General features: G+C 35.9%; 1 protein-coding gene across 3 annotated transcripts in view; it reads left to right on the top strand.

Moving 5' to 3' along the window:
- The window catches only part of PRKG1 (protein kinase cGMP-dependent 1), a 1,337,040-nt gene that overhangs the window by 1,307,127 nt on the left and 5,202 nt on the right, over positions 1-24,711 (top strand). For all 3 annotated transcript variants that reach the window (XM_005565848.4, XM_005565847.4, XM_015456924.4), the window contains 5 exons: positions 14,641-14,782; positions 16,006-16,169; positions 22,508-22,630; positions 22,713-22,775; positions 24,031-24,097. In XM_005565848.4, coding sequence (XP_005565905.1) covers positions 14,641-14,782; positions 16,006-16,169; positions 22,508-22,630; positions 22,713-22,775; positions 24,031-24,097 — 559 coding nt within the window. The remainder of the gene's footprint in view (positions 1-14,640; positions 14,783-16,005; positions 16,170-22,507; positions 22,631-22,712; positions 22,776-24,030; positions 24,098-24,711) is intronic.

The raw sequence follows: 24,711 nt of genomic DNA, 5'->3' as shown, positions 1-24,711 counted from the left end.
AGCATCCTTCTGAAACTTAGCTATAGGTATCCCTGATGTACATAACCATGTAAGGTTTTTATATTTGTTACTTTGTAAATATCCCAGAGTAAAACAAGTGGTTCCTCATACACTGTTGATTTAAATTCTCATTCCTAATGGTGTTCTTATGGTACTTTCATATCATTATACAACAGGCCCTTTCACTTGTTATTGCCATGGCCTTACTTATATATGCCAAATGGATTTGTTGTTACCACATTGTATCCTATTGCATCAGTATTTTATTTCAATTCTTAAATTTAAGGTTAAAAAAGCATAAAAGGGAATGTATCACGTTTGCATTAGGAGATAAGGTTAACATCTGGACTAAGTGTATATATTATGCATTATTGCTAGTTAAGATGCACATACAGATTATATACCAGACATTGTGATAGAGGCTGGGGATCCAGTAATAAACAAAATGGATGTGGTCTGTTTCCTCAGAATGTATAGTTTGTTGCACAAAGTTAATATTTTAATTTGTGAGTTAACATTTGGCATATCTAATGTGTTTCTACCGTATTATATTTGACTCAATATTTCAATTCACTGATTTATTTGAAGTCTTCTACATTTTTTTCTAATTAGAATAGAAGAAGATTTACAGGTAGAATTAAACATGAAAGCAATAATAAGTCACAAAGGGAGAGCCCAACTATCCTCTTATAGCTTTTTTAAAATTATTTTTTCATAAGTTGTTGGGGTACAGGTGGTATTTGGTTACATGAGTAAGTTCTTCACTGGTGATTTGTGAGATTTTGGTGTACCCATCACACGAACAGTATACACTGAGCCATATTTGTAGTCTTTTATCTCTTGCCCCCCGCCCACTCTTCCCTCGAAATTCCCAAAGCCCATTGCATCATTTGTATGTCTTTGTGTCCTCATAGCTTAGCCCCCACATATCAGTGAGAACATACGACGTTTGGTTTTCCATTCTTGAGTTACTTCACTTAGAATAATAGTCTCCAATCTCATCCAGTTCCCTGCAAATGCTGTTAATTCATTCCTTTGTATGGCTGCATAGTATTCCATCATATATATCTATATATCTATATATAGATATGCATCATATGTGTATATACATGTATATATGCCCATACATATATATCACAGTTTCTTTATCCACTCATTGATTGATGGACATTTGAGTTGGTTCCATGATTTTGCAATTGTGAATTGTGCTTCTATAAACATGAGTATGCAAGTATCTTTTTTGAATAATGATTTCTTTTCCTCCAGGTCAAATGGTAGTCCTACTTTTAGTTCTTTAAGGAATCTCCACACTATTTTCCATAGCAGCTGCACTAGTTTACATTCCCTCCAGCAGTGTAGAAGTGTTCCCTGTTCACTGCCATCCATGCAAGCATCTACTGTTTTTTTGATTTTTTGATTATGGCCATTCTTGCAGGAGGGAGGCGGTATCACCTTTTGGTTTTGATTTGCATTCCCCTGACCATTAGTGTTGTTGAGCATTTTTTCATATGTTTATTGGCCATTTGCGTATCTTCTTTTGAGAATTGTCTATTCATGCCTTAGCCCACTTTTCATGGGATTATTTGTTTTTATTCTTACTGATCTGTTTGAGTTTGCTGTATTTTCTGGATATTAGTCCTTTGTCAGATGTATAGATTGTGAAGATTTTCTCCCACTTTGTGGATTGTCTGTTTACTCTGCTGACTCTTCCTTTTGCTGTGCAAAAGCTCATTAGTTTAACTAGGTCCCAGCTATTTATCTTTGTTTTTATTGCATTTTGTTTTGGGTTCTTGGTCATGAAATCTTTGCCTAAGCCAATATCTAGAAGGGTTTTTCCAATGCTATCTTGCAGAATTTTAGTAGTTTCAGGTCTTAGGTTTAAGTCCTTAATCTATCTTGAGTTGATTTTTGTACAAGGTGAGAGATGAGGATCCAGTTTCATTCTCCTACATGTGGCTAGCCAATTATCCCAGCAGCATTTGTCGAAAAGGGTGTCCTTTCCCCACTTTATATTTTTGTTTGCTATAAGTATTTGGGTTCATTTCTGGTTTCTCTATGCTGTTCCATTGATCTATGTGCCTATTTTTATGCCAGTATTATGCTGTTTTGGTGACTATGGCCTTGTAGTATAGTTTGAAATCAGGTAGTGTGATGCCTCCAGATTTGTTCTTTTTGCTTAATCTTCCTTTGGCTATGTGGGCTCTTTTATGGTTTCATATGAATTTTAGACTTTTTTTGTCTAATTCTAGAAGAATGATGGTGGTATTTTGATGGGGATTGCATTGAATTTGCAGATTGCTTTGGCAGTATAGTCATTTTCACAATATTGATTCTACTCATCCATGAGCATGAGATGTTTATGTCATTTGGGTCATCTATTATTTCCTTGGTTGTGTGTGTTTTTTTTGTTTGGTTTTTTTTTTTTTTTTTTTTGGCAGCTATTGTAAAAGGGATTGAGTTCTTGATTTGATTCTCCGCTTGGTCACTGTTGGTATATAGAAGAGCTACTGATTCATGTGCATTAATCTTGCATGCAGAAACTTTGCTGAATTCTTTTATCAGTTCTAGGAGCTTTCTGTAGGAGTCCGTAGGGTTTTCAAGGTAAGCGATCATTTTGTCAGCAAACAGTGACAGTGTGACTTCCTCTTTATTGATTTGGATGCCCTTCATTTCTTTCTCTTGTCTGATTGCTCTGGCTAGGACTTCCACTACTATGTTGAAGAGGAGTGGTGAGAGAGGGCATCCTTGTCTTGTTCCAGTTCTCAGAGGGAATGCTTTCAACTTTTCCCCATTCAGTATTATGTTGGCTGTGGGTTTATCATAGTTGACTTTTATTACATTAAGTTATGTTCCTTGTATGCAGATTTTGCTGAGAGTTTTAATCATACAGGGATGCTGGATTTTGTTGAATGCTTTTTCTGCCACTATTGAAATGATCATGTAATTTTTGTTTTTAATTCTGTTTATGTGGTGTATCATATTTATCTGCTTGTGTATGGTAAACTATCCCTGCATCCCTGGTATGAAACCCACTTGATCATGGTGGAATGTCTTTTTGATATATTGTTGGATTTGGTTAGCAAGTATTTTGTTAAGGATTTTAGCATCTATGTTCATCAAGAATATTGGTCTGCAGTTTTCTTTTTTGTTTATGCCCTTTCCTGGTTTTGGTATAAGAGTGATGCTGGCTTCACCCTTATTATTTTTATGGAGAGTTCCTTCTTTCTCTGTCTTGTGGGATAGTGTCAAAAGGATTGGTACAAATAATTCTTTGAATGTCTGCTAGAATTGTTCCATGAATCGTCTGGTCCTGGACTTTTCTGTTGTTGGTAATTTTTCAATTACCCTTTCAATATCACTGCTTGTCTGTTCAGGGTATCTAATTCTTTCTCATTTAAGCTAGGAAGGTTGTATTTTTTCAGGAATTTATCCTTTTCGTCTAGGTTTTCTAGTTTTTGTACATAAAGATGTTCATAGTAGCTTTGAATGATCTTTTGTATTTCAGTGGTATCAGTTGTAATATCGCCTGTTTCATTTTTTAGTGAGGTTATTTGGATTTTCTCTCTTCTTTTCTTGGTTAATCTTGCCAATGATCTATCAATTTTATCAATCTTTTCAAAGGAACAGCTTTTTGTTTCATTTATATTTTGTATTCTTTTGTTTGTTTGCTTGCTTCAATTTCATTTAGCTCTGCTCTGATTTTGGTTATTTCCCTTCTTCTTCTGGGTTTGGGTTTCATTTGTTCTTGTTTCTCTAATTCCTTGAGGTGTGACCTTAGAGTGTCAGTTTGTGCTCTTTCAGTCTTTTTGATGTAGGCATTTAGGGCTATGAACTTCCCCCTTAGGATATAGCTTTTACTATATACCAGAAGTTTTGATATGTTGTTTCATTATTGTCTTTCAGTTCAAAGAATTTTTCAGCTTCCATCTTTATTTCGTTTTTGACCCGATGCGCATTCAGGAGCAGGTTATTTAATTTCCATGTACTTGGTATGGTTTTGATGGTTCCTTTTGGAGTTGATTTCCAGTTTTATTCCACTGTGGTAGGAGATAGTGCTTGATATAATTTCAATATTCTTAATTTATTGGGGTTCATTTTATGGCCTATCATATGGTCTATGTTGGAGAAAAAGTTGCATGTGCTATTGAATAGAATGTGTATTCTGTGTTTGTTGGATGAAATGTTCTGTATATATCTAATAAGTCCATTTGTTGCAAGATTTAGTTTAAATCCATTGTTTCTTTGTTGACTTTCTGTCTAGATGACCTGTCTAGTGCTGTCAGTGGAGTACTAAAGTCCCCCACTATTACTGAGTTGCCATCTATCTCATTTCTTAAGTCTATTAGTAATTGTTTTATGCATTTGGAAGCTCAAGTGTTAGGTGCATGTATGTTTAGGATTGTGATATTTTCCTATTGGACAAAGCCTTTTATCATTATTTAATGCCCCTGTGTCTCTTTTAACTGCTGTTGCTTTAAAGTTTGTTTTGTCTGATATAAGAATAGCTATCCCTGCTGGCTTTTTGTGTCCCTTTGCATGAAATGTCTTTTTCCAGCCCTTTACTTTATGTGAGTCCTTATGTATTAGGTGAGTCTCCTGAAGGCAGCAGATAGTTGATTGGCAAGTTCGTGTCCATTCTGTGGTTCTGTATCTTTTAAGTGGCCAATTTAGGCCATTTACATTCAATGTTAATATTGAAATGTCAGGTACCATTGCCTTCATTGTGCTCTTTGTTGCCTGTATACTTTGTTTCTTTTGTTTTTTGTTTTTGCTTTTTAACTTGTATTTTTGTTTTATAGGTCCTGTGTGATTTATGCTTTAAAGAGGTTCTGTTTCGATGTGTTTCCAGGATTTGTTTCAAGATTTAGAGCTCCTTTAGCAGTTCTTGTAGTGGTGGTTTGGTAATGGTGAATTCTCTCAGCATTTGTTTTTCTGAAAAAGACTGTATCTTTCCTTCATATATATATATATATGATGCTTAGTTTTGCTGGATACAAAATTCTTGGCTGATAATTGTTTTGCTTGAGGAGACTGAAGATAGGGCCCCAATCCCTTCTAGTTGGTAGGGTTTCTGCTGAGAAATCTGCTGTTAATCTGATGGGTTTTCCTTTATAGGTTACCTGGTGTGTCTGCCTCACAGCTCTTGAGATTCTTTACTTTAGGCCAGGCGCGGTGTCTCAAGCCTGTAATCCCAGCACTTTGGGAGGCCGAGACGGGCGGATCATGAGGTCAGGAGATCGAGACCATCCTGGCTAACACGGTGAAACCCCGTCTCTACTAAAATACAAAAAAAATTAGCCAGGCGTGGTGGCTGGCGCCTGTAGTCCCAGCTACTTGGGAGGCTGAGGCAGGAGAATGGCGTGAACCCGGGAGGCAGAGCTTGCAGTGAGCTGCACCACTCCAGCCTGGGTGACAGAGCGAGACTCCGTCTCCAAAAAAAAAAAAAAAAATTCTTTACTTCGTCTTAACTTTGGATAACCTGATGACAATGTGCCTAGGCAAAGATCTTTTTGAGATGAATTTCCCAGGTGTTTTTTGTACTTCTTATATTTGGATGTCTAGGTCTATAGCAAGGCTGGGGAAGTTTTCCTTAATTATTCCACCAAATACATTTTCCAAGCTCTTAGAATTCTCTTCTTCCTCAGTAAAACCAATTATTCTTAGGTTTGGTCATTTAACATAATCCCAGACTTCTTTGAGGCTTTGTTCATATTTCTTTTTTTTTTTTTTTTGAGACGGAGTCTTGCTCAGTCACCCAGGCTGGAGTGCAGTGGCGCAATCTCGGCTTACTACAAGCTCCACCTCCCGGGTTCATGCCATTCTCCTGCCTCAGCCTCCCAAGTAGCTGGGACTACAGGTGCCCACCACCACGCCCGGCTAATTTTTTGCATTTTTAGTAAAGATGGGGTTTTACCGTGTTAGCCAGGATGGTCTTGATCTCCTGACCTCGTGATCCACACGCCTCGGCCTCCCGAAGTGCTGGGATTACAGGCGTGAGCCACCGTGCCCGGCTGTTCATATTTCTTATTCTTTTTTCTTTCCCTTTGTTGGATTGTGCTAATTCAAAGACCTTGTCTCTGAGCTCTGAATTTCTTTCTTCTACTTGTTCAGTTCTATTGCTGAGACTTTCCAGTGCATTTTGCATTTCTAAAAGTGTGTTCAAAGTTTCCTGAATTTTTTATTGTTTTTTATTTAAGCCATCTGTTTCCTTGAATATTTCTCCCTTCACTTCTTGTATCATATTTTGGCTTTCCTCGCATTGGGCTTCACCTTTCTTTGGTCCCTCCCTGATTAGCTTAATAACTAACCTCCTGAATTATTTTTCAGGTAAATCAGGGATTTATTCTTGGTTAGGATCCATTGCTGGTGAACTAGTGTGATTTTTGGGGGGTGTTGAAGAGCCTTGTTTTGTCATATTACCAGGGTTTGTTTTCTGGTTCCTTCTCATTTGGATAGTCTCTGTCAGAGAGAAGGTCTAGGATTGAAAGCTGTTATTCAAATTCTTTTGTCCCATGGGGTGTTCCCTTGATGTAGTACTCTGTCCATTTTCCTATGGATGTGGCCTCCTGTGAGCCAAACTGCAGCGATTATTGTCTCTCTTCTGGGTCTAGCCACCCAGCCAGTCTACCTGGCTCCATGCTGGTACTTGGGGTAGTCTGCACAGAGTCTTGTGATGTGAACCATCTATGGTTCTCTCAGCCTTGTATACCAATGTTCGTTCTGGTGGAGGCGGTGGGGGGGTACAATGTACTCCGTGAAGGTTCTTAGCTTTGGTGGCTTAATGTTCTTTTTTTGTGCTGTTTGGCCTCCTGTCAGGAAGTGGCACTTTCCAGAAAGCATTAGTTGTGGTATTACGGGGAGGAACCAGCAGTGGGTGGGATCCTAGAACTCCCAGTTTTTATGCACTTTGTCTTCCGCTACCAGTGTGGGTAGGGAAGGACTGTCAGGTGGGGGGTAGGGCTAGGTGTGTCTGAGCTCGGACTCTCCTTGGGTGGGTCTTGCTATGGCTACTGTGGGGGATGGAGGTGGGATTCCCAGGTCACTGGAGTTGTGTACCTAAAAGGATTATGGCTGCCTCTGCTGAGTCACGCAGGTCGTCAGAGAAGTGGTGGAATGCAGGCAGTCACAGGCCTCACTCAGCTCCCATGCAAACTGAAGGGCCAGTCTCACTTCCACTGTGCCACCCCCAACAGCCCCCAGACCATTTCCAGGTGGAGAGTGATAGGGGTTTGAAAACCTGGCCCAGGCTATCTGCCTCCCAGCTTTGAAAGAAAAGGGTTTGGTTCTTCCTCCACTTGTGAAGCCTACACACCAGATTTGCGTCCTCCCCCGAGTTCAGGACAGGAGACTTCTCACCCAGTTCAAACTGTTACAAAGTTCAGCTACAGATTTGCTTCTGCCTGTGTAGTTTTACCCCCTGCTCCTTTTCTGTTGGATCCCTTTGGTGCCAGGCAGGAATGGCCTGCTAGGGGACCCAGCGAGCTCCCAGGGCCTTTCTGCTACTTCCTCTTCCCCTGTATTTCACTCAGCTCTCCAAATTGACTCAGCTCCAAGTAATGTCAGAAACTTCTCCCAAAAACAGACCTTCAGCTTCTCCTGTGGCAGGGTGTGTCCGGGGAGGAGGGTCTCCCTTTTTCACTTCCACAGTTGAGGGACTCACAGTTCTGGGGTGTCTCCTGGGTCCTGCAGCAGTCCACTTCCTTCAGAGGGTATTTGGGTCCTCTTGGGATTGCTGGTTTGTTCTTGCAGTTGATCTGGAGCTGAAATTCACAATGTGAGCCACCACCCACTACTCTGTCCATAGCTGCAATCTAGTCCTGCCTCCCAACTGCCATGATCTCTCCAACATCTTCTCATAGCTTTTTAAATCATTTAATGATGTTCTTAACCAGAACAATAAAAACAATAATAATAATAATAAAACTCAATTGAAAGTCCACTCATGAGGCATCAAACATGCACAGGCATTCGTTTTCAACTTATTTTTGAAAGTATTATTTCATAATTTGCCTTACTTAACTCGATTTCCCATTTTGTTCATAATGCCAGCCAAGGCTTCTGAGTGAGACGTATCCTGATGCCTCTGGTAGCAAAGGTTTGCTATTAAGAAGCAGCTTACTTGGGGAGGAGTAAAGGGAAGGAAAATATCAATGGATTTCTTTACTTCCACTTGGTTGCTTTTTGGTCCTTACATTGCTCTTCCCTTTTATCACACTTTGATTTGAGGTACACAGTTGCTGAGCCCCCCAAGTATACTTAATACTCCATGAAGAGTCATGATCTACAGAAATAGTCCTTACATTATTTCTCCCTTTTATCACACTTGGACTTGAGGTACACAATTGCTGAGCTCCCCAATATAATTAATACTCCATGAAGAGTCATGATCTAGAGTAATAGTGGCTATCTGCTTATTCCTAAAGATTTAGAGGTGCTGAATTAACCATTATAGGTAAACTCATCTCAGAATAATTGTCCCTGGCCAACTTTCTTTCCTATGTAGGCATGTAGCCTGATTTTTATTCTAAGTGATTTTTCCTTTTCCTTCTCAAAAAACTTTCCAGGGGAAAGAAACATAGTTTTAGACATTCAAGTTCCAATTAATATTGCCATTGACCAGCTTTCTATTTGTTCAAATTGGGGTTGAAAATCTTAAAGATTAATTGTTAGAAATATATAAAAAAATACCAAGGGAAAGATTATACCATTATGCTATTAGTCACAGTGTATATGAAAATATCTGGGGTCAAAAAATCCACCCCGTCAATGTATTCAGTTTTCCTCTTGTGTCAGAGGACAGAAGCAATAATGGAAAAGCTATTCTGAAAGTATACAAGAAATTTACATAGATTGATCTGAAGAAAGGCTGGCCTGACCTTTTTCATTACTGACATGGAAATAACTCCAAGCCTCAGAGATTTAGCACAGGAAGACTCTGATGACAACCCAGACATCATCCTCCTCTCACCTCATAGCTGAGATGACCATTCCCTGCTTCTCATTTTCTGTCTTCTCATCAACATAGAAAAGAAGCACAGAGGCTGTGAGCCATGGCTCAAGCCTAGAATCCCAGCACTTTGGGAGGCTGAGGCGGGTGAATCACCTGAGGTCAGGAGTTTGACAGCAGCCTGGCCAATATGGTGAAACCCTATCTCTACTAAAAATTAAAAAAAAAAAAATTAGCTGGACATGGTGATGGGTGCCTGGAATCCCAGCTACTAAGGAGGCTGAGGCAGGAGAATTGCTTGAATCCGGGAAGCAGAAGTTGCAGTGAGCTGAGATTGCGTCACTGCACTCCAGTCTAGGCAACAAGAGAGAAACTCCATCAAAAAAAAAAAAAAAAAAAAAAAAGAGAGAGAGAGAAAGAAGAGAAGAGAAGAGAAGCACAGGGCGGCTCTTTATTTGTAGTATTTGCTGTCAAGAAATAAGAATTAAAATGATGCCATCTATTTACAAATAGGAATAGGGTTTGAGGACTAATACATATTTCCTAGCTTTGAGACATGAACTACAGCATTGAAATGTTAATTGCCCCTATAAATTTCCCTGGTTTATTCTTTGTTAGCTATTATGCTTTATTTTCTAATTTATGACATTTTGTGTCCCACTGGTTCTGTCCTATTATTTGTAATAAGTTGGTACAAATTATATTTTATTCACCTTCCCTCCCTAACACTTAAAGAATTGGCAAATCCTGCAATTTTTGTAAGAATGTGTAAGTGGTTAGTATGGTAAATAAATATATATTACTATTTATATTAACATAGAATATAATGTAAAACATTAACACATGTATTATATATTAATATCAGTATTTAATGTATATTTGAACTGAATAAAATTTAAAATCTCAATTATTTACTTAATTAGAATTTTTAACATATGTATGTTTATTTTTCTTACTGAATATCTTAAATAACGACTTCTGAAACCATAATTTTCAAATCTGATACATCTCACTTTCTGGTCATGTCATACCATATGTATGTTGTAAACCCATGAATGGTGCATTACTTTTTATATTCATTCTCATTGATTCTGGCTATTTTGTGGAAGGTGGCAATTATTTAAATTCTATCTTAGATGCCCTAATAGTTGGCACAGATTGAAGGTATTTCAAAGAAAATAAGTCTATCTTTGTAATGATTTAGCCTCCCTAAGTTTAAAATTGGCAATAAATCTGCACAGATTGCAACATACTTCAGGTTCATACACTCAGTGATTGTTGTTACTCATCAATGAAAAAGGTGAAATATTCTGATGAAAGATACTTTGCTCCTGTTACATTCTGATTTCCAAGAACTCAGTTTATGACAAGTTGACTAAACATTGTGATTAAATTTTAATTTGAGTCTATCAATATTCATAAATAACCTTCTATTTCTCTCAAATTGTTATCTACTGCCATCTAGCTTAGAGCAACCATCCATCCCCAAAGAGGGCATAAGGGCCTTCTCTCTTACTTGTTTTAATTGAAATGACACAGCTGTCAAGGCATAATTCATTATTTCAAAGAGTTATATAAGGCAAGTGATTTATTTCTTTAAGCAACTCTCAAAACTGTTGATGAAACAGGGTTTGTTTTAAATCAAATTTACATTGTCATTTGCAATTCTAATAGTAATTTTTCATTGTAAGTCACCTCAGTGTTATGCTTTGTGACTGCTTTCAAGATGTCTATTTTAAAATTCACAACTTATCTACATCACACATCCAGTGATAGGACAGTGAGGTGCTGGTAAACATTTTGTGTACATGCATTGTACAGATTTATCAAAGTTTGAGACAAAGTTTTCATTTAATTTTCAAAAGCCGTCACAAATATATTTATATGTGAAAGATACTCACTATAAATGTGTTGAAGGAATGGAAACTAGATTTCTAAAACCCTCCACATTCCAAAATGACTCAAGACAGAGAAAACTGGAAACAAATAGAGTTGTCAAGAACTGAAGACCATAAGATGTACAATTTGTGGTCCGTCTGCTTCATGGTGAAAAAGGGAGAGCTTTGATTGGCAGGCAATAAAAGGGTAATTTTGGCCCATGTGAGAAGCATGGGGAAAGTGAAAAGAACAGAGATTAGCAGAGGATTCTTCACAGTTGATTTGTGGCAGTTAGCCTTGGCAGTCAGAAGCACTTCAATAACAGAGAGGATTGGTGTTGCAAACCCCCAACCTCCACCCTGAAAATGCTTCATCCCTGTTCTATACTATGTTAGTTAATTTTCCTATATTAAGACATAGTAGCTAAAAAAGAGTTTTCTGGTGCTCAATCATAGTGGCTACTATTACATTTAGTGAGCCCAAGTTGTGTACCAGAAACTTATTTTCAGTACATGCATTATTAATTATTTGGATCTTCACAACAATCCAATGAGATAGTTACTTTTATTAGCCCCATTTTGCACATAAGAACACAGAAACCCAGAGACATATAGTTAATTGCTCAAGAACAAACAGTAAATGGAGTCTGGAGTTGAGCCCAGGCTTCTTGCTTCGGGGTCCATATTCTAAAATATAGCCTCCTCTCATGAATTTGCGTTTGTATTAGCATTTTTCCATCTTTCTGCTAATGACCAGCTTATTAAGAATGCAAATACAATACTCTGCAGAGATTTCATGAGAAATTGATCTCTCACCTAAGCATTTACTCTCATTACAACCTTAACAATGAGTTTGTCCATTTGATTCCATTACCAATTGACTATTAATGAAGCAGAGGTATGTTGCCCAGAGTCACAACTGTAGAAATAATCTCCTCTTCTACTAACAGTAATCAGGAATTTGTAAGCTTTCAAAAAGGCCCACTAAAATCACAGTTAGACAGTCCTTATGTAAACAGAGTAAACAGGCAACCTATACAATGGGAGAAAATTTTTGCAATCTATCCATCTGACAAAGGGTTAATATCCAGAATATTTAAGGAACTGAAGCAAATTTACAAGAAAAAAAACAACCCTATCAAAAAGTGGGCAAAGGATATGAACTGATACTTCTCAAAAGAAGACATTTATGCAGCCAACAGACACATGAAAAAATGCTCATCATCACTGGTCATTAGAGAAATGCAAATCAAAACATAATTAGATACCATCTCGTGCCAGTTAGTATGACAATCATTAGAAAGTCAGGAAAAAACAGATGCTGGAGAGGATGTGGAGAAATAGGAATGCTTTTACACTGTTGGTGGGAGTGTAAATTAATTCAACCATTGTGGAAGACAGTGTGACAATTCCTCAAGGATCTAGAATCAGAATTTTCATTTGACTCAGCAATCCCATTACTGGATATATACTGAAAAGATTATAAATAATTCTACTTAAAGACACATGCACACATATGTTTATTGCAGCACTATTCACAATAGCAAAGACTTGGAATCAACCCAAATGTCCATCAATGGCAGACTGGATAAAGAAAATGTGGCACATATACACCATGGAATACTATGCAGCCATAAAAAAGAATGAGTTCGGCTGGGCACGGTGGCTCACGCCTGTAATCCTAGCACTTTGGGAGGCAGAGGCGGGTGGATCACGAGGTCAGGAGGTTGAGACCATCCTGGCCAACATGGTGAAACCCCATCTTTATTAAACATAATACATTACCTGGGGGGGTGGGGCATGCCTGTAGTCCCAGCTACTCGGGAGGCTGAGGCACCAGAATTACTTGAACCCGGGAGACAGAGGTTGCAGTGAGCCGAGATTGCACCTCTGCACTCCAGCATGGGTGACAGAGCGAGACTCCATCTCAAAAAAAAAAAAAAAAGAAAAAAAAAGAACAAGATCTGTAGTGTGAAATAAAATAAGACCATTCCCTTTACTCTTTCATTTTGTTTTGTTTTGTTTTACTTTGCAATGCTCTCCATTGAGAAGGGATTGAATTCATAGCAGTGTATCTAAAGCTATATTTTAATTATCTGTACACAGATGCTTACACTTTAAGGTAAATAATCTCTTCAAGTGAAAGAAACATGCTTCTATTGATAGGTAAACATACTTAATTAAGGGCAAAGAAGAAAGGACCTTCAAGGCAATACTTTAATCCCTTTGCAAATACATACGATTATAGAATTTTAGCTCTGCCAAGGATATCTTCAAGTCGGAGGAAAATTGTACCATGAAGTATATCATTCATTTCCTCATACGGATGCCATTCTCAAACTTTCTCTTGTGCTCATAAATTCGCAATTGTGCCATTCAGATATTATTCAAGAAAGATTCAAGAATCATGGTAATTATAGTTAAGATTCTAGAATCTAGAGGAATGGATATCATTATGCCTAGAATTAATTATGTTTCAGAAGAATGATATTTTTCTTAGGAAAAGCTGATTATTTCAGTGAAACTCAAGTTACATTAGTAGCTGAACCAAAGACATTCTCTTTCTGGAAGATACTACCTTTTTCTGAAAGATAGCCTGAAAAGTGGTTGCTTTAGCCTTGATTCACTTATAAATTTTGTAAAAATGTGACCATATTTCATTGCCCAGTTTGTTAAACTTTACTGTACAACTTTGGAAAAAAAAAAAAAAGTGTCACCAAAATGCAAATAGGCATCAGAGACTCATGAAAGCAAGCTCTGAGACTATCATTTGTTGCACACTATTAATAAAATCATTTGTGTGCTTGTCACTCATGTTACTTCTCAACCACCTCAGGAGCTGATGTTCACACTAATATTTTTAAATTATGAAATGAAATTATTAAATTGTGCTTACTACTTAGGAAAGAAAAAAAGAACATGGTTTATTTAAAAAGTACCATGGTGGGGGAAGAGTTAAAATTTAAACTTTCTGCCCTAGAAAGAAGGGTTAAACCTTAGATACTAAGGTTTTTTGTAAATTATTTCATTCAATCAATCAACATGTATGTGCCCATATATCACATATATATGAGACAGAAAGAGAGAGCCTTCTTGCTAAACATCATAATCAAGATTACTAATAAACATTCCCTTCTAGTTACTTTTTTCTTTCTAATTGTCTTTTAGTCCATCTTTTCCTCTTAATAAGAATGCCGTCATGTAGGAGATAGATATTGTTTGTTTTGGTTGCAGGAGTTTCAAAAACAGAAGAGTACTTAGTTTGCATTATGATTGCATCAGTAGCATTACAACTCATTTCCAGAGTGGTTCTTTGAAAACAGTAGCTTTTATTCACATTTTCATGAACAGTATGTGGGTTGTTTAGAAAGATTAAAAAACAGGCCCTCTGAGAATAAATATGAATAACCCATAAACTTCTCCTTTAAAAAACAAATGCTTGGTAAGCAAGTTCTAAAATAGGATTGTTTTTTTCTCCTGCCTACTGCTATAAGTCTGTGCCTTTTTAGATTGTAGTGGGCTGTTGAGAAGAAAACACTAAGTACATGAAATGTGTTGTGTGTTTAACTGCCCTTTCAGCCCTTTCAGGAAGTGAAATTTAACTATTCCATTCATAAAGACAGAGAATTCCTTAACTTAATCCTTGAATGCTTCAAAAAATCCAACGTAATGGCAATCATGTAACATTTAGCTATTAGTACAGTGGTCTCTGGGTTAAATTTTGACAAACGAATATAGTGAAATGAGAAAAAAAAATAAAGCCACATTAGAGAAACTAATTTTTCGTACAATTTTCATTCCTTTTCTGTATCTCAGAGGTTCGTTTGAAGATTCTACAACCAGATTTTACACAGCATGTGTGGTAGAAGCTTTTGCCTATCTGCATTCCAAAGGAATCATTTACAGGGACCTCAAGCCAGAAAATCTCATCCTAGATCACCGAGGTTATGCCAAACTGGTCAGTGCATTTCACACATGCTTTCTGCCCTGCAGATTTAAAATATTTGTTTATAAAACTGTGTTCATTTGCTAATATGAAATCTCAGTTTTCCTTTTCCATGTTGTAACTTTCTTAAAAGCAGGTTTTAGCATTACAATTTTCAACTGAATGTTCTTTCAAATGATGCATCAGTTATGAAAAATTAAGTTGGCTAAGTTTGAATTAACAATACTCTGGCAAAACACACTTTTATAAGCACGAGAAAACGTACTTACTGGCACGTGTACAGGCCTAGAAGTCCTTTTCTCTAGTCGGCTTTTTGCCATTCACGAGCAATGGGTTTTTATATTATGGAAAACTCTAAATCGTTTCCATATTTTAGATTTAAGAATAATGGTCACAGAAAAAAAAAATGTGCTTTACAAGCAATGCTAGCCAGGCTATGTAATAGTAATAATAATAACAGTCAAAAGTTGTAAAGATTTACCATAGAAGAGAAGTTCTCTTATTTACAAATGCACAACTTTCGTTGGATCTGTTACAGCTTGATTCCATTTTTAAACTTTTTAGAATTGTTATTCAGCATGTGGTTTTTAAAGAAATCAAATCAGTGGCAGTTTTTTATTTGTAGTTTCAACCAAATCGTTTTAGAAAAAATAGATTTTCTGCAGTCAAGACTCTTCCTTCAAAAGAGTTCCAGAAAAATGAAGAATACATTATAATTTTATTTCTGTTTATGCTTACCAAGGGCAGAGTCACCAGTCTCATAACTATGTTACTTACTTCCTGCAACAATAAAATAACTTCAAATAATTAATACTAAATGAATTGTCAACTTCATTAAATCCAGCAGAAACCATTTATATTCTGGGAAAGATGTTAAGTAGGCCCAACTGGTCTTTAAAAATTTTTATGTACAGAAGAGATTCTGTGTTTATACCCTAACCTCCATTAGCATAAACAAAGGAAAAATGAAAACTATATTCAGAAAGAAAGATTTACCTTTATTTTTAATGATGTGAATTTTATGCTATACTCAGATGTCAACTTTTCCAATTAAAACTGAGTTTCGTCAGGGAGACTTTGTTTGCAATACAGACTATTCCTTTGAGAAGATAGAACTATAAAAACGTGCATGTTTTTAAATTATTATGATCATCGGTGTACTTCAGCAAAACAATTTATTACTTTAAAACGTAATCATAAGAAGCTTAAGTATCTTGCTTTTCTCTCTTTGAAAGGTTGATTTTGGCTTTGCAAAGAAAATAGGATTTGGAAAAAAAACATGGACTTTTTGTGGGACTCCAGAGTATGTAGCCCCAGAGATCATCCTGAACAAAGGCCATGACATTTCAGCCGACTACTGGTCACTGGGAATCCTAATGTATGAACTCCTGACTGGCAGGTATGGATATTGATAGGGAACTGCTGATAAAAATAGACCGGCAAACAGCTACACACTCCCGCTTTTGTCACTCTGATTAAACCATCTTAAAGTACATTTCATCATATCTTGGTACCACAGTTCAATTAGTTATACGAATGACTGGGAAAAGTAACGTATAAAATAGGTCAAGCTAGGGCAACCACCTCAGCACCAACTTTTGGTCTCATTATTGCTACTTTTTTTTTTTTTTACATATATGAATGTGGAAGGATATAATGTCTTTCCGTGAGATATTTTAGCCCAGTCATTTAGCCAGGAATGAAACAGGGGAGATGATAATCATATGAAAATATCTAGGGTCAATTCTCTATAGAAGTAAGAGGACCTGTTAGCAACTGTTATATCTAAATGAAAGGTGACTGCTTTGTAGATCTTTCCTGTAATGTTATAATCATCAACTCAAATAGGCACTAGGGACACCGCAAGGTATAAAGCAGACTTTAAGATCCTCAAGGACCCATACTAAAAGAACAACAAATACACTACCATGACATGTGCTAAAACAATGAGTGACAGGGGCGTTATACAGATTTCAGAATAGGGCTGGGTTCCTAAAGAGGCTTTTGAAGAATGAATATAAGGCAGCTGTGTCTTGAAGGAAGAATAGGACTTAGATGTAGAGACCAGGAAAAGGGTATTCTAGGCAAACAGGCATGGCTTAAAGAGAAAGGCAATAATGGTCACAGATATGGAGAAGGTCCATGTTAAAAAAAAACAGGAACAGTTATCTTTTGACGATCATGATTGCTGCACTTGAGTGTTTGGACTCCATCTACAGAGGGAATCATTGAGATTTTCTGACAAAGGTTGAGTGATATGTGTTGTGGTATTTAAGGAAAAACAAGTTGGCAGTAATAGAGCTAATTGGAAGAGGAATAGGAAGCTAGTTTGAAGATTGTTGCAGTAATTTAGTTCTAGGACACTGACAACCTAGAGTAGGGCAAGGGCAATGGAAAGAAAGAGTAAGTGTGAGGCAGGATGTGAAGAATTGCTTAAGAGGACTTAGTCACTACAGTGAACATGAGAGGAAGACTGAGGACTTTGAGCACACAGTACTCTGTGAGGATTCAGTGCATACATGAAACACGTAGGAGAGTGTCTCACACATAGTAAACATTCCATGAATGTTAGCAGCTGTTACTGCTACAACGACAACAATCATTGCCAGAAATAGTTGTGTTTTGATTTTATTTTTATTTATGGGCATTTTACATTATTGCTCTTAAAGTTTCTCTGTTGACTTCAAATAAATTATGTGTGACCTAATCCGATTTTGTTCAATGTGGATTGTTCAATTTTCTTCTTGTGGATGGAGGTAAATTATTTTAAAAGTATGACCAATTAAGTAGACCTGTAAAGATATGAAAAATTTGGACAAAGTAGAAGGTTAAATTTAACATATGTATGTGGATGGATAGATAGGTAAATAAGCAGAGGGATAGATTAAAAGGTAATCTTTCTGTGTGCTTAGAATTGCTGTAAGAACCAATTATATAATAAATAGAAGAAAACTAAATATTAACTATTTTTGAGGAAGTAAAATATTTACTTATAATAACTAGACTAAAATATTAACCATGAAATGTCTAAACCTTATGTGTTTGTCTACAATCATCTGTTTATTAATAACGGAAAAACCCTTAATTCTTTACAGATTTCACAGGCTACAATATCTGACAGGAATATAATAAAACTTGGAATTAATAACAAAGATTTAAAATAAAAAGTCTAAATACTTGAAAATTTAAAAAGCATTTTTCTAAATAACCTCAGGCACATAGAAATTATGGAATAGCAGAGCAGTAATAAAAACAAAGCACTATAAGTCACAATTTGTGTTGTATGGTCAAAACCAAACTTAATTTTTTTTGCTATAGATACATATATTGAAACATTATGATTAAAAATACCTAAACTTAATATCCATTTCAAGAAATAACAAGACAGAAAGAATTTTGGTCAAAGACAATAGCATTAAAAAATCTTTACTTTTCTTTTTCTACCCAAAGAGATGACGGTGGTGGTGAAAGACTAAAATATTTTTAGTCTGGCCAAGGTTTGGGGTGGGAGAAGGCAAGAATAAAACAAGTAGGATGATCTTTAGTTACAATTAAAGTTCCAACAAACACACCTGTCAAACACAATGAAGTGTGGCATGTGACTAGGAATGATTTTTGGACTACAAGCATGACTCCAAAGTATTTTGGTCCTGAATGTCATATCTAATGATCTTCGATAGTAATAATAACATTTAAAGGATTGGCTGGACCTTGAAAAAGCAAACACTGTTCATGTAGAGACGTAATTAAGTACTACAGAATGAAAGAGGAACTGAGGTGAAGGAAAACTCATACAAATGTACCAATTCTGCCTTTTAAGGCTTATAATGTTGGTCAATGAAGCAACAGGAAGTGAAAAAGGGGAGAGAGGCAGTGTAATCACATAATTTCGGAGAATGTGGTGGGGCTTCTGTATGAGCCACATGACCTCCCTGAATGCCTTAAATTGAGGGCAAAGGAAATACATGATCTGGTTATAAGGCAACAAACTGTAGTGAAGGCTGGTGAATTTCTCATTGCTTCGTAACCTCCGATCTTCCCTGTTCTATTCTTCATGGTGGGCAGCCCAATCTAAGGATAAGTAATAGTCAGAAAGGGTCCCAGGGAAGCCAGTCCCTGCCCCTCTTACAACCCCAGCCCCCTTCCAAGCATACACACCAACTCCTTTCTTACTTATTTTGCTCAAGAATCCATCTCCCCCACCAACTTAGGAAAAGATGAATTTATCTCCGTTTTAGATTTTGATTCAGCTCTATTCCAGTCACATGGCATTCCTCTAGTGATTGTCATTTATTGGACTGGGTACGTAAATTAGAGGAATAATTTAAAAATACATTATTGGAGGAGAATTCTTTTTTTCTACAATAGCTACTCAGTAAATAATTTCTGATGAATATAAGTCCCTATTTCCACTGGTAGACTTCCTATAACTATGAGGGGAAATGGCCATGATGAAACTAATGCTGAGTATGGCAGAATGAAAAGCTGGAAAAACTCCAGGTATTTAAACCACTGATCCTACCAGATCTAGAATTTGCCCTACCTCTGGAATGTGCTTTTGTAAGTTCAATGTTTTCTTATTTTAATCAGTTTGAGCTGATGTTTTCCATTTGTCAGCTGAAAGATGCAAAAGTAAAAGGCAGCTAAAGAACACACAAGAAAAATGAATCAAGGAAATATAGGAGGAAGTGTTCAGATAAACTCTTATCTATAATTTCTTTGAGGCTATCAAAAGCATGATCTCCCTAAAAAGTAACCTCTAAGATATTTGCCAGTGTCATAAATGGGAAGACAAGTAACTAGCAGAGCTCAGGACTATTACAGAACTGAAAGTCATGCTGTAAGAACAGAAAATAAAATAGTAACAATTAAAAATGCAGCAAGGGAGATAGCAGATAGGCTTGGAAAAAATAATGAAAAAAGAAAAAATATAGATATGATTTCAGAAAGAGAATCTATTAGTCAAAAGAAATAGAAAAAAACATCAATTATGTGTATGAACAGAATATTACAAACAGGAGAAAAAACATCTTTAATTACATAATAGAAAATCCATGGCAGAAAGACTTGACTCAGTGTATCTTTTTGATCTGCAGTGACCATGAGGAAACTGATTCAGAATAATAACACCACAATATGTTAATGTGGTGAACTAATGAATTAAATTCAGTAATAAGGAATAGTCTTATTGGCATCAAAGCCATAAAAACATGGCATGTGTGGTATTGAGAGTCAAGACAGTTAAAGTTCCATTTGGCCTCAGCCTCTCTACAGCACCTTTAATGCCAAAAGATAGTATATCAAGAACTACGTAGTTCTGAGGGTCCGAGAAGGTATAACCCAAGTAAGTAATTTATGCTGAGTTAAGTTATTCTTCAAATACAAACACAACATATAAAGCGTGGACCCCAGGTCTTTCTCGAAAACACTATTATTCAATCAAGCCAACAAAAAGATGGATCAAAATAAAGCATTCAGGAATAGAGAAACTAGTAAAAAGATTGATGATGAGCTTTGGGTCTCATTAATTAGAACTGATCAATTATTAAATCAAATAATTTAAATTTGGGTAACTGAACAGAATGTAAACATTGTAGTGTTTGGCAATCTTAAAATAACACTAAAACCAACAAACATTAAGGTGGGAGGGAAAGCAGGTATAACTATAGGTATAGTTATTTCTCATCATTAATAATTAGTAATCTTACATATATTTTACAGTTAAAATATGTCATTAAAGAAATCTCTAAACTCAGTTTGATTTTTTTTTAATTTTAGAGAAATATTTAAGGAATTAATATTGGCTAAGTAGCACACATGTTTGAAATTTAGCATTTCTTTTCATTTTACTCCTCGGTTTAACTAAAGTAAAATTAAGTCGAATATTTTTAATTTAAAAATATGCATAACATAATCCTTTGTGTCTACAATCTACAGAGAAATCTATGAAATTACGTATATCAAATGTAAATCATTCTGAATATTTTGAGACTTTGGACGACTTTCTTCTAAATAATTTTGTTTTCTATATTGAATGAATATTAGACTAACATGCATCACATAAAAACCACAAATACCATATTTAATAATTGATTTTAGTTGTCTAAGATAAGCAAGTAAATATAAAAGCAAAATAAATATAAAGGCAAAACCATAAATTAGAAACCACTGCCAAAATTTGGCTCCTCCTCATTTTTTAAAGTAAAAATGAAAACTGGCATGTTAAGAGATTAAAGATAATATTCAACTATAGAATCACATAAAGAGAAAATTTTTACATTCTAAGAGAATACTAAATAGATTTGCATGTTTATACATTTTTAAGTGATTTAAAATCAATAGGCAATTACTAGCTAATGACATATTAAAGTAAATAGCACTTTTCACGGAAAATCAAGGCAGAATCCATCATAGCCCTTAACACAGGTAAATCTGCTACTCCTTACTTTAAATTACTCATTAGACTGCTTGATAACAAGAAATAGTTTGAACTGCTCTTAATAAACATGAAGGACAAAAAATAATAATTCAGATTTCTTCCCCAAAGACACACAAAACTTGTATTAAAGAGAAAAATTAAATTTCCAAATAAATCATTCGTCAGGGGGTATCATCATCTCCCCTCTGAACTGTGAGAAATTTAAAGGAAAGACCTGACTTTAGTCATCTTTGTACTCACTGAAGTTGCCACAAACCACACTTCAAGAATGGATAGGTTAAAAAAAAAAAAAAAATCAACAGATCTGGCTCATGAGGGCTGGGTTTTTACAGCCTTGCTAGCCAAGAGGATGCCTAATGTTAAGTTATTTAATGAGGTCCTCTGAGCAGAGAGAAAAGGATAAGAGGAGTACTATTCTATAGAAACATTAGAGCAATAAATATTTATTGATCCCTTAGAATGTGCATGCTGCAAACTCTATTCAACTCTGGAATACCAGCAGAAAACAAACTTCTGGAAGGGAAGACAGACATAAAATAAATAATCACACAAATGAAAAGATAATTACAAAGTACAGTAAATGGCATAAGGGTGCTATAAAAGTGTAACAGGGACTGTAATTTAGATTAAACTTTAAATTCGAGCATGAAATTAGATTGTTAGGTTACGTGGGTTGATATAGGTTATGTAATTGGTTGTAATAGGTTGACCAGAGTAGGCCTTTTTGGAAACAACGTAACACTTATACTGAAACTTGATAAAGTGAGGCATTGGCCAGATAAATGTGGGAAGAACCTTCCAGGCCAAATAAATAACACCATGAGGTAGGAAAGTGCTCGGCATTTCAGTGGAACAGAGAAAAGGCTATTGGTTCTGGATCCCAGTGAGGGAGGGTGGCAATGGCATGAGATGGGGTAGTATCATTGGTGTTCCTGTGGCCCCTCCTAACGATTTTGGACTTCATCTCAAGCATAATGAATGAGTCAGTAAGTGTGGAAAAGGTCAGAGAGTGAAAGAAGCATCCTGAATGACCAAGGACAGCATGAGGGCTTAGACTCCAGCACTGAAAAGAAATCAGGAGAACAGCAGATAAACTTGACCCATTTCTGGTTTTGCTAAGCGATTTACTTGGAAGGGCTTCCACGTTGTTTTGCTATTAATCTACTTTCATTCCATTGTCACTATTAATCTAAGCCCCCCAATATGAATTGATGTCATCTGTGGAGTTTATAGCAATTCAAGTGTTGTCATGTAGGAAATAAAAGTAATATCTCTTGTCATGTCTGTCATTCTTGCAGCCCACCTTTCTCAGGCCCAGATCCTATGAAAACCTATAACATCATATTGAGGGGGATTGACATGATAGAATTTCCAAAGAAGATTGCTAAAAATGCTGCTAATTTAATTAAAAAACTATGCAGGCAAGTATTTCAACCACATTATTTCTGAAAAGATCATAATGTGAAAAAAATAGATTTAATAAAACCATTATTTTATTTTTAGGGACAATCCATCAGAAAGATTAGGGAATTTGAAAAATGGAGTAAAAGACATTCAAAAGCACAAGTAAGTGTTCTTTCCTTATAATTTTAGGTTTCAGAGTTCTGAACACCTGCCATCTTTTCCCCAGGGTGTTGCTTTTTAAGTTATTGGTGTAAAACTAGTGTAATTAGCCTATAGGAACATCCAAAGACAGCATATAAACTAGTTAGGCTTTTAAATGCCTTTCTAGTTGTGATTATGAAACTTTATTTATATTTATCTGACAACCCTGTAACATAAGAAACTGAATTCACTGAACTCAGTTTCTTACAACTCATACCAACTAGCATTTTTTTCCTCTCTGGCACAAAGAAGAAATGTGTATTTTAAATTTGGGGATTCTGTTCTCTACCACAGTATTACAAACAAAAGTCCCCTACTGTATCTTACCTGATTTCCTAAAGACAAAATATATTTTTTTAAGCATTTCCTAATTAGATGCTATAACAAGAGAAAAACGTAAGCACAGAATACAGTGTTTTTTAAACAATAGCAACATCTTAAATATCAGACCTTTCCTATGTTGATTGGATGTTCTAAAGCTAAACTAATTGGTTTTTCTCTATTTGTTTGTATAACACTGACAGGAAATTCACATCCTTATCAAAGAAACATGTTTACTAAAATAACTCTGAATATCTGAAAAGCCTGCTAAGAATTTGTTGTAAGCATTTGCTGATGGCGAAACCCTTCAAAGACAGAAGAAAACAAACAAGCAAAAACTTTAGTCTTTTTTGGTCCTTATTTTCACAGAAAAACTGTACGCAAAACACCTTTATTCTTCATTAAAAAAGGGAATAAAGGAGGAAAATGGGGCATGTAGAGACTACTACAATGATGCGTAAAGATTAACTAGCTGACATTGTGCACTGAATCAGTGGCAAAAATGGAAAGTTAATTTTCTATCCTGACTTTTCATGCCCTGGTTCTACCTCCTTAAAATAAAATACCCTGTAAGACACAGGGCCAGATACATTATGACATTTATTAAATTATAATTATAGTGTAGGAACAAGGTCATAGAGCCATGACGACTGAATTACAAGGAAAAAGTGTTGCATGTTCATTGATGTTTAAAATTTGACAGTTATACTTTTAAAAATATGTATTTCATAAAATAAACTAATTGGGAAAACATATGCAATTCAATAGAAAACATTTTTGTCACATGAAAATGTTTGCCTAACTGCTTCCCATTAGCCATGGACATTGTATACATTGCAACAAGAAGGTTTTAGCTGACATAAAATGTCTTTATCGACGTTTTTTCCTTTTTTAGATGGTTTGAGGGCTTTAACTGGGAAGGCTTAAGAAAAGGTACCTTGACACCTCCTATAATACCAAGTGTAAGTAGACTTTCCAGCTTATAATTGTGTGAGACACTTGATGGTGTTTATGTCAGTCAACAATGATCTGTTATTTTTTAAGTTTAATCCTATGATTAGGTTAAACAAACTCTAGGAAAAATGTCACATTAAAATAATGACATATTCTAAAATCCAAGCTTAAAAGCAAATACATTTGGAGATAGTCGCTATAATTGTGTTTTACTCTTATCTTTTTTAACTATTCATTTTAAATCAAGTTTCCCTCATTTATGAACATAAGTTAATTTTTAGTATGGGAAATGTTCAAAAGATAGAAACGCAGACAAAAATATATAGGTGAGAGGATCACTTGAGGCCAGGAGTTCAAGAATTCAAGACCAGCCAGCCTGGACAACATAGTGAGACTCTGTCTCTCCAAAGAAAAAGAAAAGAAAATATTTACCAGGTGTGCTGATGTGCACCTGTAGTCCGTGCACCTATAGTCCTAACTACTCAAGCTGGAGCAGGAGGATCACTTGAGCCCAGGAATTTGAGGTGACTGAGCTGTGATTGCATCACTATACTTCAGTTTGGGTGACAGAGCGGAAAGACCCTGTCTCTAAAAAAAGAATAAAATAAAATAACACTTTTTC

This window comes from Macaca fascicularis, chromosome 9 (genome assembly GCF_037993035.2).
Source record: "Macaca fascicularis isolate 582-1 chromosome 9, T2T-MFA8v1.1".
In the NCBI taxonomy this organism is placed as follows: domain Eukaryota; kingdom Metazoa; phylum Chordata; class Mammalia; order Primates; family Cercopithecidae; genus Macaca; species Macaca fascicularis.
Note: the sequence above shows the minus strand (reverse complement) of the source record. Positions and strands in the feature narration are given on the sequence as shown.